The sequence below is a fragment of the Colobus angolensis genome, unplaced genomic scaffold, assembly GCF_000951035.1.
Source record: "Colobus angolensis palliatus isolate OR3802 unplaced genomic scaffold, Cang.pa_1.0 Scaffold32, whole genome shotgun sequence".
Classification (NCBI taxonomy): Eukaryota; Metazoa; Chordata; class Mammalia; order Primates; family Cercopithecidae; genus Colobus; species Colobus angolensis.
The window spans coordinates 3,351,860-3,368,266 of NW_012116488.1; the positions used below are offsets into that span (position 1 = coordinate 3,351,860).

Consider the following 16,407-nt stretch of genomic DNA (forward strand, 5'->3'; position numbering starts at 1 on the left):
TGTGTGGTGTGGTGAGGTGTGGTGTGGTGAAGTGTGTGGTGTGTTCTGTGGTGTGAGGTGTGGTGTGGTGAAATGTGTGTGTGTGTGGTGAGGTGAGGTGTGTTGTGTGGTGTGTGTTGTTAGGTGAGGTGAGGTGTGGTGTGTGGTGTTGTGAGGTGAGGTGTGTTGTGTGGTATGGTGTGCATGTGCGTGTGGCATGGCCAGTGCTCTCCTCTCAGGCCCGGCCTTGGCTTCCTGGCCAGAGCGTCTGGCGCGGAATGTGCTCTGCAGCTTTGTGTCTGGGGAACACCCCCTATGACGGGACAAAACCATCACCGAGCACATCCTGTGCTGCAGAGAGCTGACCTTTGGCTCCATCTGGCCCTGGGGCTACTCATGTGGAAAGAGGCCCTGGGCCACACCAGCTGCCCGGCTGCCCTTGGCTCTGGGAGGCCTCCGGAGACCACTGCCACCAACAAAAGCTGGGGCTGTCTGTGGATGAGAGCAGGACGGCAGCACGCGGGTAATCGGAGTGCATGCAGCCGGGCAGTCGCCACTGTCCTGAACTCCACTGCTGCAGCAATTGCGCCAGCCACGGGTGGAGGCTGTGGGTTCTGGAACGAGACAGAAACCAACATAGATGAAAGTAAGTGTGCGGGTCCAACCTGGCCAGAGGTGTCTGGACAAGTGTCGAGGCAGCACGTCCACCAGGGAGTGACACCGAAGCCACTGTGCCCACCAGGGAGGCCTGGCCCCTCCGCGTGACTCTGCCGGGGCTCCTTCAGATGACCTCCCACTCGTCCTCCAGATCCTCGGGGTGGGGCATGGCGGCCTGGCTGCTCTTCTGGGTGCCATGCGAGTGGCTGAACGTCTTTGTCAGCCGTCGGAGGAGGTAGCCGGGCGGGCCCACGGCCCACAGCTCATCTGACGCAGTCACTGCAGGGACAAGAGCCAATCACGTACTTGTCAATCACACAGCCTGTGGGGTGGGCACAGATGGCACTAGGAGCTTGGGCGCAGGTCTGGGCTTGCCACATTCTAGGTGGGGGACCCTGGACAAGCCACCACCTCCATGTGAACTTCGTACCCTCAGCTGTAAGTGGATGTCAACAGCACCTTGTCCTTGCCCAGGAGACTCGGGCAGAGCCCAGGTGTCCAGCCCCTTCCCTCCTTGGGACACACTCCTGCTTTGCCCTCAGTTCTTGCTTTGGGAGAGCGGAGCCCAGTGGGGGCAGCTTCTTTGAGAGCCCCCCGACATGGTCCACAGGAGCCCTGGGAACCCCAAGGGAACAACAGCCTTGAGCCCACTGGCCCCTGGCACCTGCCTGTGAAACACGCCACACTGCCGGGAATTTTCTTCCAGTAGTCTCCGGCGGGGTTCTTGTCTGTGACGCCATACCTCCGGGCGAGGTCTCCGTTTGGACAGCGGGCCCACACGGTCCTGGTGCTCAGCGCCAGCTGGCAGGCCTGCAACCCTGTGGGCAGACAGGGCCCCTCCTGAGCCCCTGCCGTGGACGGGACGGGCCACTGCTTCCTGAGCCCATCTTGTGACGCTGCACTCCTCCACCAGGGTCCCTGCAGGGATGGAGTGCCCATGCTGGGCTGGGCTTGGGGCAGGAGCTCAGGGAAAGGACGCCCAGTTGGCAGGGCCAGCAAAGTCACCAAAAGCCAGAAGTCAAAGGACAGAAGAGCCTGGGCAGTGTGCAAATCGCCCTCCCACAAAAGCACCAGCAGGACGGCCTGGGTTCCCCCAACAAGGAACATGACTGGAGGCTTGTCCCCCGGTCCAGGAAGCAGCAGCAAAGCACAGCCCCAGCACAAAGGCTGCGGTGTGGTGGGGACCAGGCTGCCTCCCAGACAGCTGCCTGGAGGGAGTGCCCAGCAGTCCCCAGTGATGGCAGACCCGGCTGGCCAGCACCGCAGGCCCTGTCTGCGGGCTCCTACCTGGCACGTGCTCCCAGGCGGTCCCCACAGGCATCTCCTCGGTGATCCCGGTCCGCACGTGCACGTTCCACCTGCTGTCAAGCACCCACAGCATCTGGTCATTGGGGCTGGAATGGACGCTGACCAAGTTGACCCCGGCGGGCTGGAAGCGGGAAGGGACTTTCAGGGAAGGCAGGAGTTGGGTGACAAGAAGAGGGACAGGCGGCTTCCAGAACTGGGGACATGGCAGCATGCAGCAGCCAGGGTGGGTGGGCCCCGCAGGAGGCAGAGAGGCCACGTCCTGCCCCCGGTGCCAGTCTCACAGGGGAGACGGTCACTTGTCTCCAGAATGTCAGGTGGGCCAGACTGAGGGACAGCCCAGCGGATACCAGCATGGACTCCAGCAGGAGACCAAGAAGGGCAGGGACGGCCCAGGCGAACAGAGAGTGGAGGAATGAGAGGAGAGGCACGGCGGACCTGGCTGTGAAGGATTGTGGTGGGCACTGTGAGAAACAGTAATGCCAGGCCAGGAGCCCCTGCCACCTGCCTGTGCCACCCTCACCATCCTGGCTCAGCTGACGCCCCTTTCCTCTAGGCACAGCCGTCCTCCCGAATGTGCTGCCTGGCGGGCACCGTCCCTGTTGCCCAGGTCGTGGCACAAGACTGCCACCCTGCCCTGGTCCTTGGGCAGCCTCTGTCCACGCTCAGCACCTCCGGTTGTCTGCTCTTCACAGGACAGGAGGACGTCCCTCCAGGGTCCTGTTTGCTGTCCACTGGCAGCTCCAGTTTGCCCCAGGGCTGCCCACCCCTTGGTTGGACCAGGCCTCCGTGCCGGCAAGCACAGCACTGTCTGGAGGACCTGGGCCACTGGTCACCAGCAGTGCTGGTGGGTGACCTGAGCCCCAAGGGGTTGGCTTGTCTTCCACTGCCTGGCGCTGCCTGCTTTTCTGGAACCCACAGTCTTCCCTGCTACATCTATGGTCTTGGGTCCCTGCCCTCCTGGTCCGCCTCCATGGGACCCTGAGTGGGCCACCCAGTGGAAACTGGCAGGTCCCTTGCTGCCGCCACACATGTCCTGCTCCTTGCTTTGTGCTCAGGCTGCCGTGAATACAGTCACACTGGATGCCCTGTGCCACGCTCTGGCCGCACAGTGCTCCTGTCATAGTGCCCATGTCACACACTTGCCGGGTCCAGACGCTCTCAGGGCCCTCGGCAGTAGGACCTCCCTCCACCTGCGCCTCCCTGATCGAGCTGCCCTCTCCAGGCTGCCCGCATCCTCACCCGCCGGCTGCTCTGGGCAGGGGCCCCTAACTGTGGGCTGGTGAACACATGTATGAAATGCCTCCCGTGGGCACCAAGTCTCACGCCTCAGCCCCAGGGCCAGTCCCAGTGGATCAGGACATGGAGGATGGAGAGACAGGGCAGCGAGGAGGATGGGGCAGTGGCTGCTCTTGTGGGCACATCCCCACCGCCTGGGCCAGTGTCTGCCTTTGCTGCTGCTAGGTCCTCTAAGGACCAACTGGTCCTCCCAGACGTGGCAGGCTTCTTCCCCAGCTGCCCGGCCTCCCCACCCAGCCCTATTTTGAGGAGTGATCACAGGCCTCTCCCCTCCCTTCCCTGGACTCCCTGCATCCCCCTGGAATGGGGGCTTAGCCTAGAGCAGTGCTTCCCCAAATCCGCGCCTCTGAACCTCAGGTCCATGGAATAGAAATGGGTGTGATGTATAGAAAGGGGGTTCCATAGACCAAGTTAAGCTAAGCTGAGGGATGGCAGTGAATATAAATCCCAAACACGTCCAGACTTGGTTGCAACTCCACGGCTGAAACACTGACAGGCACAGGGCCACACCCTCCCTCCTGCCCCCACCTGACTCTGGCTGCCAGAACGTTCTCTTTAAAAAAATCTTTTTAAGACAGGGTCTCGCTCTGTCACCCAGACTGGAGTGCCCTGGCGCAATCCTGGCTCACTGCAACCTCCATCTCCCTGGCTCGAGTGATCCTCCCATCTCAGCTTCCCAAGTATCTGGGACTACAGGCACACACCACCACACCAGGCTAATTTTTGTATTTTGTTGTAGACACTGGGTTTCACCATGTTGTCCAGGCTGGTATTAAATTCCTGGGTTCAAGTGAGCCATTCGCCTTGGCCTCCCAAAGTGCTGAGATTACAGGCGCGAGCCACCGTGCCTGGCCAGAAAGTTCTGTCTTGTGTGAGCTTACTCAGGGTGCAGCTGGAGTGACTGCAGGTCTCAGCCTGCCAGTGGGGTGAGTGAGCTAGTTTTTTTTGAGTCTCACTCTGTCTGGAGTGCAGTGGCATGATCTTGGCTCACTGCAACCTCCGCCTCCTGGTTTCAAGGGATTCTCCTGCCTCAGCCTCCCAAGTAGCTGGGATTACGGGTGCCCACCTCCACGCCCGGCTAATTTTTGTAGTTTTTAGTAGAGACAGGGTTTTGCCATGTTGGCCAGGCTGATCTAGAACTCCTGACCTCAAGTGATCCACCCACCTCGGCCTCCCAAGGTGCTGGGATTACAGGTGAGCCACCGCGCCCGGCCGCGAGTGAGCTATTTTAAGAGACACAGAGAACAGAGTCCTAGCGAGGGGCTCCCTTCGCTGCTCCCTCAGCCCTTTGGTCGCTCACTCCACACATTTGCCCAAATTACAGGCGCAGGCTGTGGAAGCTGTTGTGAGTGGGCTGGACGGGGCTCTCAGGTAGCACCAGAGCAGGCAGTTGGACGTAAACACCAGGCTAGGTTCAGATATTGGAGGCACCACCAGAAAATAAAATGAGCAATTGGCAGTGGGTGGTCAGGCGAGGAGGTGGCATTAGGGTTGATGCCCGGAGGACACAGGGCCACTGAGCGGAGAGAGGGAAGGGTTGGACGGCAGAGGCCAGAATGCTGGGCACCACCCTGGACAGTGGTCGCCAGCTTAAAGCAGAGTGGCACTGGAAGCCTGAGCCACTTTCCACGCAGAACCCCAGATGCGCCGGTGAGATCTGAGGGACCCGAGGGAGCCGTGCCTGTGCCACAGGGTCACCACAGCCCCTGCCCACTCCACATGGACAGCAGGGAGGCTGGGGCGGGGCGGCCAGCGCGGATGCAGTGGGATGCAGTCCAGGAGGGCAGGGGTGCCAGGGCCGAGTCCCCAGGGAACACCTGGAGAGCACTCACACAGGTCCTCACTGCTGGCTGTGCTGGGATCAGATGTTTGAGATTTATATTCACTGCCTTCCCTCTGAGCTTAGCTTAACTTGCTGGGCTATAGAATTCCCTTTCTATATATCACACTCATTTCCATTCCATGGACCTGGGGTTCAGAGGCACAGATTTGGGGAAGCGCTGCTCTAGGCTAAGCCCCCATTCTAGGGGGATACAGGGGCTCCAGGGAAGGGAGGGGAGAGGCCTGCGATCACTCTGCAAAGCAGGGCTGGGTGGGGAGTCCGGGCAGCTGGGGAAGAAGCCTGCCAGCTGAGGCCTAGGCTGAGGCCACCAGGCTGTGTGGAGGAGAGGCTCCCGCCAGGCTCCCGCCCTCCCCACTCAGGAGGCCGGGTGGAGGAGACAGAAAAGCAGCCCGGGCCTCGCCACTCAGCCCATTGGCCAGAGCCCCGATGTGGTAGAGCAGAGCCGGGTCCCCACCACACGCTGCCCGCAGTCCTACCCCAGAGCTACGATGCGCTGTGGTCTGAAGCCGCTAGCTTTCGAATAGTTAAGTCAGGGACAATGGGAATGACTGGGAAGGGAAGAGATGACTGCACTTCAGGGGAAGGGCAAGAACAGCGAGGATCAAAGCGGAGTCTCCGAGGGGTCTCCAGAGAGAGAAAGATGGGCGCTGGAAGCAGCACGGTGGCAAGCGGAGTGCTCGTGAGCAGGCCGAGGACGGCCACCCCACATCCCTTTCCTCTTCTTTCCATCACCTTGCAACGTCTCTGGAACATAAAACTTCCAGTCTCCCTTGGCTCTCTCACCTCCCGGCTCTGCCCCCTGACGTGAGCCTCCGCCCATTAACAGCCTTTACTAGAAGCCTCTAGAACAGAATACGGTGGGAAGTGCAGGCAGGGCCCAGCCTCACCCTGGCCTTGCCAATTGTCCCTTCCTGGCACACATGCCCCCTCACACCTTGCTCACGTGGCAGGCTGCTGCCCACCCTTCACAACCCCACTCACACTGCCTGCCAGGCCTCTGGGAAGGGCCCCTGTGCCGCCTGCGAGCTCCCTGCAGGAGGCCACGTCTGCCCGGCTCCAGCCCAGCCCAATGCTGAGGAGGTGTGCGGAGGATGGACCCCGGCCACCTGCTTCCCTCGAAAACATCCTGTGTCCCCAGCCCCTCACCTGCTCTTATCCAATAAAAAGAAAAACTCTAATTTGTATTACTGGAGGACAATATGCATTTGAAAACTATACAAATCCTAAGTGTACAGCATGATGGAGCTTCCCGATTTGAGTGCACCTGTGTGACCAGTGGCCGTCCCAAGAAGCAGAAGGCGAGCCCTGGCCCTGGCTGCTGCCACACTCCTGACACCAGGACCTGCACTGTCTGGGTCTGACTTTACATGATGGAAGCTCGTGGCATAGTGGCTTCTCCCGGAAAGGAGGACTGGCACTCCCTTGCAGGGCCCTCATTCTAGGTGGGAGGCCGGCCTGCAGACAGCCCAGGAAGGCTTCAGGAAGGGGTAGGGATGGAGGCCAGGTCTCAGGGCAGCAGAGCAGAAACAGTCTGATGAAAAGCACACGGGACACCAGTAAATGCTCTTTAAAAGAGGAAGAGCAAGTCATTCTGGACACATCTTACTGGGTATATCATCTTGCCTCATGCCTTTACCCATTACTTCCTAGAATGGCTTCCATGGTACGCCACACCACCCCTACCACTGGCACAGCTCATGTGGCCCAAGCTCTCGCACCAGCTGTCTCCTGGACCCCTCTCACTGGAGGCATGTGATCATCTGTTCGACGAATGAGCCCCCACACATGCTGGGTTTTGGGGGAACCTCAACTGCAAACAAAACACTTGTTTCTGGCTCCCAGAGCTGCCATCCTACTGGGAGGGTGGACCATAACCCGGACAAACCAATGCCATGCTGCGTAACAGAGAGAAGGGCCAGAGGGACACCCTGACTCTGACCCGGAGTGGAAGGGGCAGTGGTCCTGCTGACACCTAGGGAAAGGCCCTGGCAGCCCTGGCAAGTGCTCAGGGTTGCAACAAGGAGGCAGTGGTGAGGCCAGAGTGGCCACTGGGGCTGATGACAGGCTTCAGGCTGAGGCAAAAGTGTGATTTCATTCTGAGTGACATGGGAAGCTGCCAGAAGGTTGTGAAAAGAGGAAGGGGCTGGGCACGGTGTCTTACACCTGTAATCCCAGCACTTTGGAAGACCAAGGAGGGAGGATTGCTTGAGCCAAGGAGTTTGCGATCAGCCTGGGCAACAGCAAGACCTTGTCTCTACCAAAATTTACAAAATTATCTGGGCATGGTGGCATGTGCCTGTAGTCCCAGCTACTTAGCAGTCTGAGGCAGGAGGATTACTTGAGCCCAGGAGTTTGAGGCTGCATTAAGCCATATTCGCACCATTGCACTCTAGCTTAGGCAACAGAGCAAGACCCTCTGTAATAATAAATAAAATAAAAGTAAAAAAAAAGAGGAGAGATGTGGGCCGAGCGGGGTGGCTCACGCCTGTAATTCCAGCACTTTGGGAGGCCCAGGCGGGCCAATCACCTGAGGTCAGGAGTTCGAGATCAGCCTGATCAATATGATGAAACCCCATCTCTACTAAAAACACAAAATTAGTCGGGCGTGGTGGCAGGTGCCTGTTAATTCCAGCAACTCAGGAGGCTGAGACAGGAGAATCGCTTGAACCCGGAAGGCAGAGGTTGCAGAGAGCTGAGATCAGGTCATTGCACTCCAGCCTGGGCAATAAGAGTGAAACTATCTCAACAACAAAAACAGAGGAGAGATGTGAACTAGCGCATGTCGTCAGAGGACCCCGCTGGCTGCACTGAGGACAAGCTGCAGGGAAGGGCAGGTAGAACAAGAACCCTGTTCCGGATGCTGGAGCAAATAAGCCAGGAGGTGGTGGTACAGGCAGGCCCTAAGAGGCCGATGGAACAGGCTTTGGAGGTGGAGCCCATGGTGCCTGCTGATGGACTGGCAAAGTGACCCTGGGGTGGGCTGCTCTGCTTGAGTCTGGACCTTTTCAGAGCAGACCCCAGGCCGGGGCGGCGCTCAGCACCCCGGGTGGTCACGGCAATCATGATCCCGAGCCACAGATGGCGGGTGACTCGGGAATGTGTCTCTGCTAAGATACACCGAGGTTTCAATAGGCAAAAAACAAATGCTTGAAAAGTTGGCAAACTCGGGGGTTGCTTTGCTGACTGCTCTCTGGGTTGGTAATGGAGAGGCCTGGTCCTAGCCCTGCCTGATGGGGCTCTGGGCACACCCTGGGTGTCATGACATGGTGCCTGCGAGGGGCTTCAAGACGAGCAGGGCTGGGCATCAGTGAAGGATGATTTTCTTTTTTTTTTTTTGTTGAGACGGAGTCTCGCTCTGTCGCCCCAGGCTGGAGTGCAGTGGCCAGATCTCAGCTCACTGCAAGCTCCGCCTCCCGGGTTTACGCCATTCTCCTGCCTCAGCCTCCCGAGTAGCTGGGACTACAGGCGCCCGCCACCTCGCCCGGCTAGTTTTTTGTATTTTTAGTAGAGACGGGGTTTCACGGTGTTAGCCAGGATGGTCTCGATCTCCTGACCTCGTGATCCGCCCGTCTCGGCCTCCCAAAGTGCTGGGATTACAGGCTTGAGCCACTGCGCCCGGCTGATTTTCTATTAGGTCAGAAACAATGACAATCACTGGACCTCAAAGCAAATGACTTTATCATCTTCCTCTGGAGAAAACCGGTCTCTCCCAGTCTCAGAGTGGAGCGGGAAGCAGCACAGGATCTTGGGAGCGGGGAATTCCACTGTTTGCTCACAGTAAGCAAGGGTGGTGCCGCGTCGGGTTAACACACAGACAGCCCTCCTGCGCGGCTTTCATCACAGTGACCTGATTCACTGGCGGCCTCAACACACCTTTGCTGTATTTATTTTATAAACTCACTGTATGTTTTTTTTTTTTTTTTGTAACTGTCACCTGGATTTTCTTGTTTTTGCTTATTTTTTTCAGAAAGCACTGATGTAAGTGCCTCCACACAAGTTAGTGTAGATTCTTATTGAGCCTTTCTTTAGAGGCAAAAGAACTCCCGGCTGAGCCTGGCACTGCTGGTTTGTTAGCTGTGCTGCATGCAACAGTGGCTTGCTGTCCTCTGGTTTGTACCAGAAGTCTGGGGCCAAATAAACCCTCATTTAAACAGACAAAACCCAGACACACTCAGGGGCTGTCAAAGAGAGCACGCATCACTTGGGGCCACACACTGTATGTAGGATTCCTTTTTTTTTTTTTTTTTTTGACACAGAGTTTTGCTCTTGTTGCCTAGGCTGGAGTGCAGCAGCACGATCTCAGTTCACTGCAACCTCCGCCTCTCAGGTTCAAGTGATTCTCCTGCCTCAGCCTCCCGAGTAGCTGGGATTACAGGCGCCTGCCACCATGCCTAGCAAATTTTTGTATTTTTAGGACAGACTGAGTTTCACCATCTTGGCCAGGCTAGTCTTGAACTCCTGACCTTGTGATCCACCCGCCTCGGTCTCCCAAAGTACTGGGATTACAGGTGTGAACCACCGCGCCCAGCCAGGATTCCATTTCTATGAAACATCCAGAAGAGGAAAAAACCAGGTAAAAATCAGGTGAGCAGCTGCCAGAGGCTGGGAGAGAGGAGGAGGGAGGAGGAATGGGGAGCGGCTTCGCGTTGGTAGGGGCTTTCTGGAGGGATAAGAATGTTTTGCAACTAGGCTGGGCGAGGTGGCTCATGCCTGTAATCCCAGCACTTTGGGAGGCCGAGGCAGGCAGGTCACTTGAGGTTAGGAGTTTGAGACCAGCCTCGGCCAACATGGTGAAACTCCATCTCTACTAAAAATACAAAATTAGCCAGGTATGGTGGTGCGTGCCTGTAGTCCTAGCGTCTCGGGAGGCTGAGGCAGGAGAATCACTTGAACCTGGGAAGCGGAGGTTGCGGTGAGCCCAGATTATGCCACTGTACTCCAGCCTGGGCAACAACAGCAAAACTCCATCTCAAAAAAGAAGAAAAAAAAAGAATGTTTTGGAACTGCATAGTGACAATGGTTGCACAACATTGCAAATGTACTGTCACTAACAGTAAACCTCATGTGTATTTTATCACAATTTAGGAAAAAAGAAAAAGTAGACGAGCCTTGGTTGTGACAGTGTACTATAGTGTCGCAGTTACCATTGTGGTGAACTGGGTAAAGGGTACTCAGGATTTCTTATAAATACAAGTGCCGTGACCATTATTCAATAAAAATTTCAATTAGGCCGGGCACAGTGGCTCACGCCTGTAATCCCAGCACTTCGGGAGGCTGAGTCAGGCGTATCACTTGAGGTTGGGAGTTCGAGACCAGCCTGACCAATATGGAGAAACCCCGTCTCTACTAAAAAAAATAGAAAATTAGCTGGGCGTGGAGGCTCATGCCTGTAATCGCGGCTACTCAGCAGGCAGAGGCAGGAGAATCGCTTGAACCCGGGAGGCAGAGGTTGTGGTGAGCTGAGATTGCGCCATTGCACTCCAGCCTGGGCTATAGAGCGAAACTCTGTCTCAAAAAAAAAAACAAAAAAATTCAATAAAAAAAAAAAGTAGGCTGGGCACAGTGGCTTACACCTGTAATCCCAGCACTATGGGAGGCTGAGGCAGGAGAACTGCCTGAGCTCAGGAGCTCGAGACCTAATCTCTACTAAAAAAACAAAAAAAAAGTAGTAGGTGGTCTAAAATTTTGGCTTATTCATATTCAAAACTTCATAAAAATGCAAAACAGGCTGGGTGCGGTGGCTCACGCCAGTAATCCCAGCACTTTGGGAGGCCAAAGGCCAGCGGATCTCGAGGTCAGAAGTTCAAGACCAGCCTGGCCAATATGGTGAAACCCCATCTCTACTAAAAAAATACAAAAATTAGCCAGGCATGGTGGCACACACCTTTAGTCCCAGCTACTCCAGAGGCTGAGGCAGAAGAATTGCTTGAACTCGGGAGGTTGAGTTTGCAGTGAGCAGAGATCATGCCACTGCACTCCAGTCTGGGTGACAGAGTGAGACTCCATCTCCGAAAAAAAAAAAAAAAAGAAAAAAGAAAAAGAAAAAGAAATGAAGGATAGAACTTGTAAGATGGAATAAATAAGAAATTTGAGAGTTAAAATACTTTGGAAATGCTAAAAAAAGAAAAATACACAAAGTTTGGTAAGCTGAGAGAGGAGACAGGAAGGGAGGGAGGAAGTGTGTGTGTGTGCACAGCAGGCAAACGTGTGTGCTTGTTTGTTTTTAAGTTCAAAATCCAGCTCCTGCAAGAAGGCTTGCTTTTTGTTTTTGGGACAGGGTCTTGCTGTGCTGCCCAAGGTAGAGTGCAGTGGTGTGATCACAGGTCACCACAGCCTCGACCTCTTGGGCTCAAGCAATCCTCCCACCTTAGCTTCCTGAATAGCTGGGACTATGGGTGCATGCTACCACACCTGGCTAATTAATTTTTTTTTTTTTTGTAGAGACAGGGTCTCACTATGTTGCCCTGATCTCAAACTCCTGGGCTTAAGTGATCCTCCTGCCTCGGCCTCCCAAAACGCTGGGATTACAGCGGCCCCAGGGCACCCCGTTGGAAGCCTGTGGTCTACTTCTAGGTATCATGGCCTTCCAGTGAGAGAAAAGACTTAGAATTCAGTATAGTGAAGAGGAGTAATAGTTCCTAGAAACAAGTTTTGAAGAAGAGAGTTCAAAAACAATAGATGTTTAAATGGAGGTATAGGAAAAAAGGCAACATGGAAAAAATTAAAGGAAGTGGCAAAAAACAGTTTAGTTTCCCTCGAAGGGAGCTGGTTCTGTCCCACACCATTAGATGGCAGTTGGGGCAGTCTCATAACTTCATCTGCAGGCAGCGCAGGTGTGTTGACGGAACAACTTACGGTGTAACAGGCAGCCCCACCAGCACCTAAATATCACCGAAAGATGTTCGGAGGGTTAGAGGAAAATAGCAGCTATACTCTGAAGACTGATGATACCAGAACTGTGGAGGTGAAGGGGATGCGCTGCACCATGGTGTTCAGTGCTGGGTATGTGCAAGAGTCACCTGCAGGGCTCCAAAGAAGCCAGAAGCTTCTGGACGGTGATAACAATGAACACACATTCACCCTTTCACTCCCTTCTCAAGCACCACTACCATGAGAGGGAACGGGTTAAAGAAAGAAAAATGGGGCGGGCGCAGTGGCTCGCGCCTGTAATCCCAGCACTTTGGGAGGCCAAGGCAGACGATCACCTGAGGTCAGGAGTTTGAGACCAGCCTGACCAACATGGCGAAACCCTGTCTCTACCAAAGATACAAAAATTAGCTGGGCATGGTGGCGTGGACCTGCAATCCCAGCTACTCGGGAGGCTGAGGCAGAGAATTGCTTGAACTCAGGAGGCAGAGGCTGCAGTGAGCTGAGATCGGGCCACTGCACCCAGCCTGGGTGACAGAGTGAGACTCCATTGCAAAGAAAAAATGTTCAAATCTCCAAAGGACAGGGAGAATGAGGGGAGGAAGCATCATACAATTTTGGAAGCTGGAAAGTGGGGGATGCATGGCAAGGACTCAGCGGGCCCTGGAAGGCTAAAAGCAAAGACCCCCCGCCCAGCAGCCCAGCCAGATCGCCGTCAGAGACCCGCGTGGCCCACAGGCTCCATGTGTGTGCTCAGGGCTTCCAGTCAGCCTTGCTGGGCCTCACTCTTCCAACCAGGCGATTGCCAACATCTAAAGAAAGCCTCTGCCATGGAAAAGGCGAACTAGACAGAAAACACACAACTTGGGACACACAAAGACCAGGCAGGGAGAAGAAACTTCCAAAACATCCTTAGGGAGATGAGAGAAGACTCTACAGCCATCAGACAACAACAGGAACTTTCGGAAATTAAACATGTGATAATGGAAATAATTTGCCAGAGGGTTGGAGAAATAAGGTTGAGAACGTCTTCTAGAAAGTAGGATAAAAGCATAAAAAGATAGAAACAGGACAGAAAAGAAAAGTGGAGGCCAGCTTAGAAAGTCCACAATACAAAAGGAAAAGTCCAGGCTGGGCGCGGTAGCTAATGCCTGTAATCCCAGCACTTTGGGAGGCCAAGGCAGGTGGATCACCTGAGGTCAGGAGTTCGAGAGCAGCCTGACCAACACGGTGAAACCCCATTTCTACTAAAAATACAAAATTAGCTGGGCGTGGTGGCAGATGCCTGTAATCCCAGCTACTTGGGAGGCTGAGGCAGGAGAATCGCTTGAACCCAGGGGCCAGAGGCTGTTGTGAGCCCAGATTGCACCACTGCACTCTAGCCTGGGCAACAAAGGTGAAAACACCTACTCAAAAAAAAAAAAAGAAAAAAAGGAAGCCTCCAGCCAGAGTGAACAGAAAACAGGAAACAGGAGGGGTGCCAGGCGCAGTGGCTCGTGCCTGGAATCCAGCACTTTGGGAGGCTGAGGTGGGAGGATTGCTGGAGCCCAGGAGTTCAAAAGCAGCCTGGGCAATACAGTGAGACTCCATCTCTACAAAAAAAAAAAAAAAAGTAGCTGAACATGGTGCACATGCCTGTGGTCCCAGCTACTTGGGAGGCTGAGGTGGGAGGACTGCTTGAGCCCAGAAGTTTAAAGCTACAATGAGCTGTGATTGTGCCACTGCACTCCAGCCTGGGTGACAGAGTGAGAGACCTTGTCTCCAAAAAACAAACAAACGAACACCCCACAACAACAAAAAACCCCACAACAACAACAACAACAAAACACAAAAACACAACAACAAAAAAAGGAAAACAGGAGAGACAGGGGCAGAAGAAGACCCCAGCAGAGGACCCAGACACCCACCGGCACACAGGCTGCACGCGCCTGGCTGCACGGATTACCACAGCCCTTGCCAAGGCATATCACCGTGTATCTGTTCTTACAACACTAGGAACAAAGAGACCTTACAAACCTTCAGAAAGAAAAACAGGTCAAGTATCAAGGATCAGGTGTTAGAATGGCCTCTGGCTTCTCAACAGCAATCCTGGAAGCTGAGAGACAATGGAGGAAGACCCTCAAAATCCTAAAGGAAAATGGTTTCCAACCTAGACAGCTATATCCAGCAAGGTCAAGGGTGAACACAGATGAAAGACTTTTCAGACATGCAATATCTCTAAAAAGTCACTGACCATGAACCCTTCCTTGGGAACCGACTGGAGGATAAACTCCACCCAAACAAACACAGACACGGAGAGAGGAAGACCCGGGATCCGGAAGAAAGGGGCTCTAACATGAGAGAAGGTCAAAGGTGACACCAGGACAACAGCTGAGTCCCGGGTAGAGAGAGGAACCAGGCCAGATTGGAGCTGGCCAAGAGGGTGCAGGAGAGATCTCTGCAGGGGGAAGAAACAGAGAAGACACATTCCTAATGTGTCCAAATGTGTGAGACAACTGGTAGAGTCTGGGATTAAACGTGTGAAACTGCACTTAGAAAACTAGATAAGCAGGCTGGGTGCGGAGGCCGAGGCAGGTAGATCACCTGAGATCAGGAGTTCGAGACCAGCCTGGCCAATATGGCGAAACTCCATCTCTATTAAAAATACAAAAAATTAGCTGGGTGTGGTGGCACATGCCTGTTAACCCTAGCTACTCAGGAGGCTGAGGCAGAAGAATCACTCGGACCCAGGAGGTGGAGGTTGCAGTGAGCAGAGACTGATCAAACCACTGCATGCCTGCCTGGGCAACAGAGCGAGACTCTGTCTCAAAAACAAAAAAAAAGGAAAAAAGAAAAAAAACTAGATGAGCAAACAAGATGATTATCAAGTGCAGGGAAAACAGAGTCACACAGACAAGGAATTGCAGGTGTGATTCATCCCCTGCCTCCACTGTGAAGCGCTCCTCCTTCCTCACAGCAAGGCCCCTGCCTGGGAAGTGTTGCAGCCCTGGGAGGGTGGAAGCAGGAAGGGAGTCGGGTGGCTGGGGGACGGGGGAAGGGGGAGCAAGAGCTCTGCATGTTTCTGTTTCCCTGGAGAATCAATCAGAAACACCTGAAGTCAGGGGACCAAACACAGCTCCAGAAGCAGCATTTGGAGACAGGCAGCGAAAAGAATTGAAAGGAGCTCTCCAGAGAGGGCAAAATTGGCAGGAGAGACTTGTTTCTTGTAGCACATCTTATACAACCACTGACATGTCAACCTACCGATTTTCACATTGACTTTGTTTTCTTTCTTTTACAGATGGAGTCTCACTCTGTTGCCCAGGCTGGAGTGTGGTGGAAGATCCTGGTCTCCAGTGATCCTCCCACCCAGCCTCCTGAGTAGGTGGGACTAGAGGCACATACCACTACACTTGGCATTTCATGTATGACTTTCATTAAAAATAAAAACCAGGCTGGGTGTGGTGGCTCCTATCTGTAATCCCAACACTTTGGGGGGCCAAGATAGGTGGATAACTTGAGGTCAGGAGTTCCAGACCAGCCTGGTCAACACAGTGAAACGCCATCTCTACTAAAAATACAAAAATTAGCTGGGCGTGGCCAGGTGCGGTGGCTCACGCAAGTAATCCCAGCACTTTGGGAGGCCGAGGCGGGCAGATCATCTGAGGTCAGGAGTTCAAGACCAGCCTGGCCAACATGGAGAAACCCAGTCTCTACTAAAAATACAAATATTAGCCGGGCGTAGTGGCGCTCGCCTGTAGCCCTAGCTACTCAAGACGCTGAAGTGGGAGGATCGCTTGAACCCAGGAGATGGAGGTTGTAGTGAGCTGAGATCGTGCCACTGCACTACAGCCTGAGTGACAGAGTGAGACCCTGTCTCAAAAAAAAAAAAAAAAAAAAAAATTAGCTGGGCGTGGTGGCAGGTGCCTGTATTCCCAGCTACTCAGGAGGCTGAGGCAGCAGAATTGCTTGAACCCAGGAGGTGGAGGTTGCAGTGAGCCAATATCACCCCCACTGAACTCTAGTGGGTGACAGACCAAGACTCCGTCTCAAAAAAAAAACCAAAAACCGAAAAACGACACTGGCAGAGCACAGTGGCACATGCCTGCAATCCCAGCACTTTGGGAGGCTGAGGGCTGGCAGGATCACTTGAGGCCAGTAGTTTGAGACCAGCCTGGACAACACAGCAAGACCTCATCTCTACAAAATAAAAATTTAAAAAATGAGCCAGGTGTGATGGTGCATATCCCTAGCCATTCTGGAGGCAGAGGCAGGAGAACTGTTTGAGCCTAGGGGTTTGTGGGTATAGTGAGCTATGATGACACCACTGCACTTCAGCTTGAACGACAGAGTGAGACTCTGTCTCAAAAATAAAAAATAAAAATCGGCCGGGCGCGGTGGCTCAAGCCTGTAATCCTAGCACTTTGGGAGGCCGAGACGGGCGGATCACGAGGTCAGGAGATCGAGACCATCCTGGC

At 54.3% G+C, this 16,407-nt stretch overlaps 1 protein-coding gene across 1 annotated transcript in view; it reads right to left on the bottom strand.

Moving 5' to 3' along the window:
• Positions 1 to 84: 84 nt before the first annotated feature.
• The window catches only part of TECPR2 (tectonin beta-propeller repeat containing 2), a 140,776-nt gene continuing 124,453 nt past the window's right edge, over positions 85 to 16,407 (bottom strand). The window contains exons 18-20 of the mRNA XM_011951581.1: positions 1,924 to 2,065; positions 1,305 to 1,454; positions 85 to 915 (exon numbers count right to left, since the gene is read on the bottom strand). Coding sequence (XP_011806971.1) covers positions 761 to 915; positions 1,305 to 1,454; positions 1,924 to 2,065 — 447 coding nt within the window. The 3' untranslated portion in view covers positions 85 to 760. The remainder of the gene's footprint in view (positions 916 to 1,304; positions 1,455 to 1,923; positions 2,066 to 16,407) is intronic.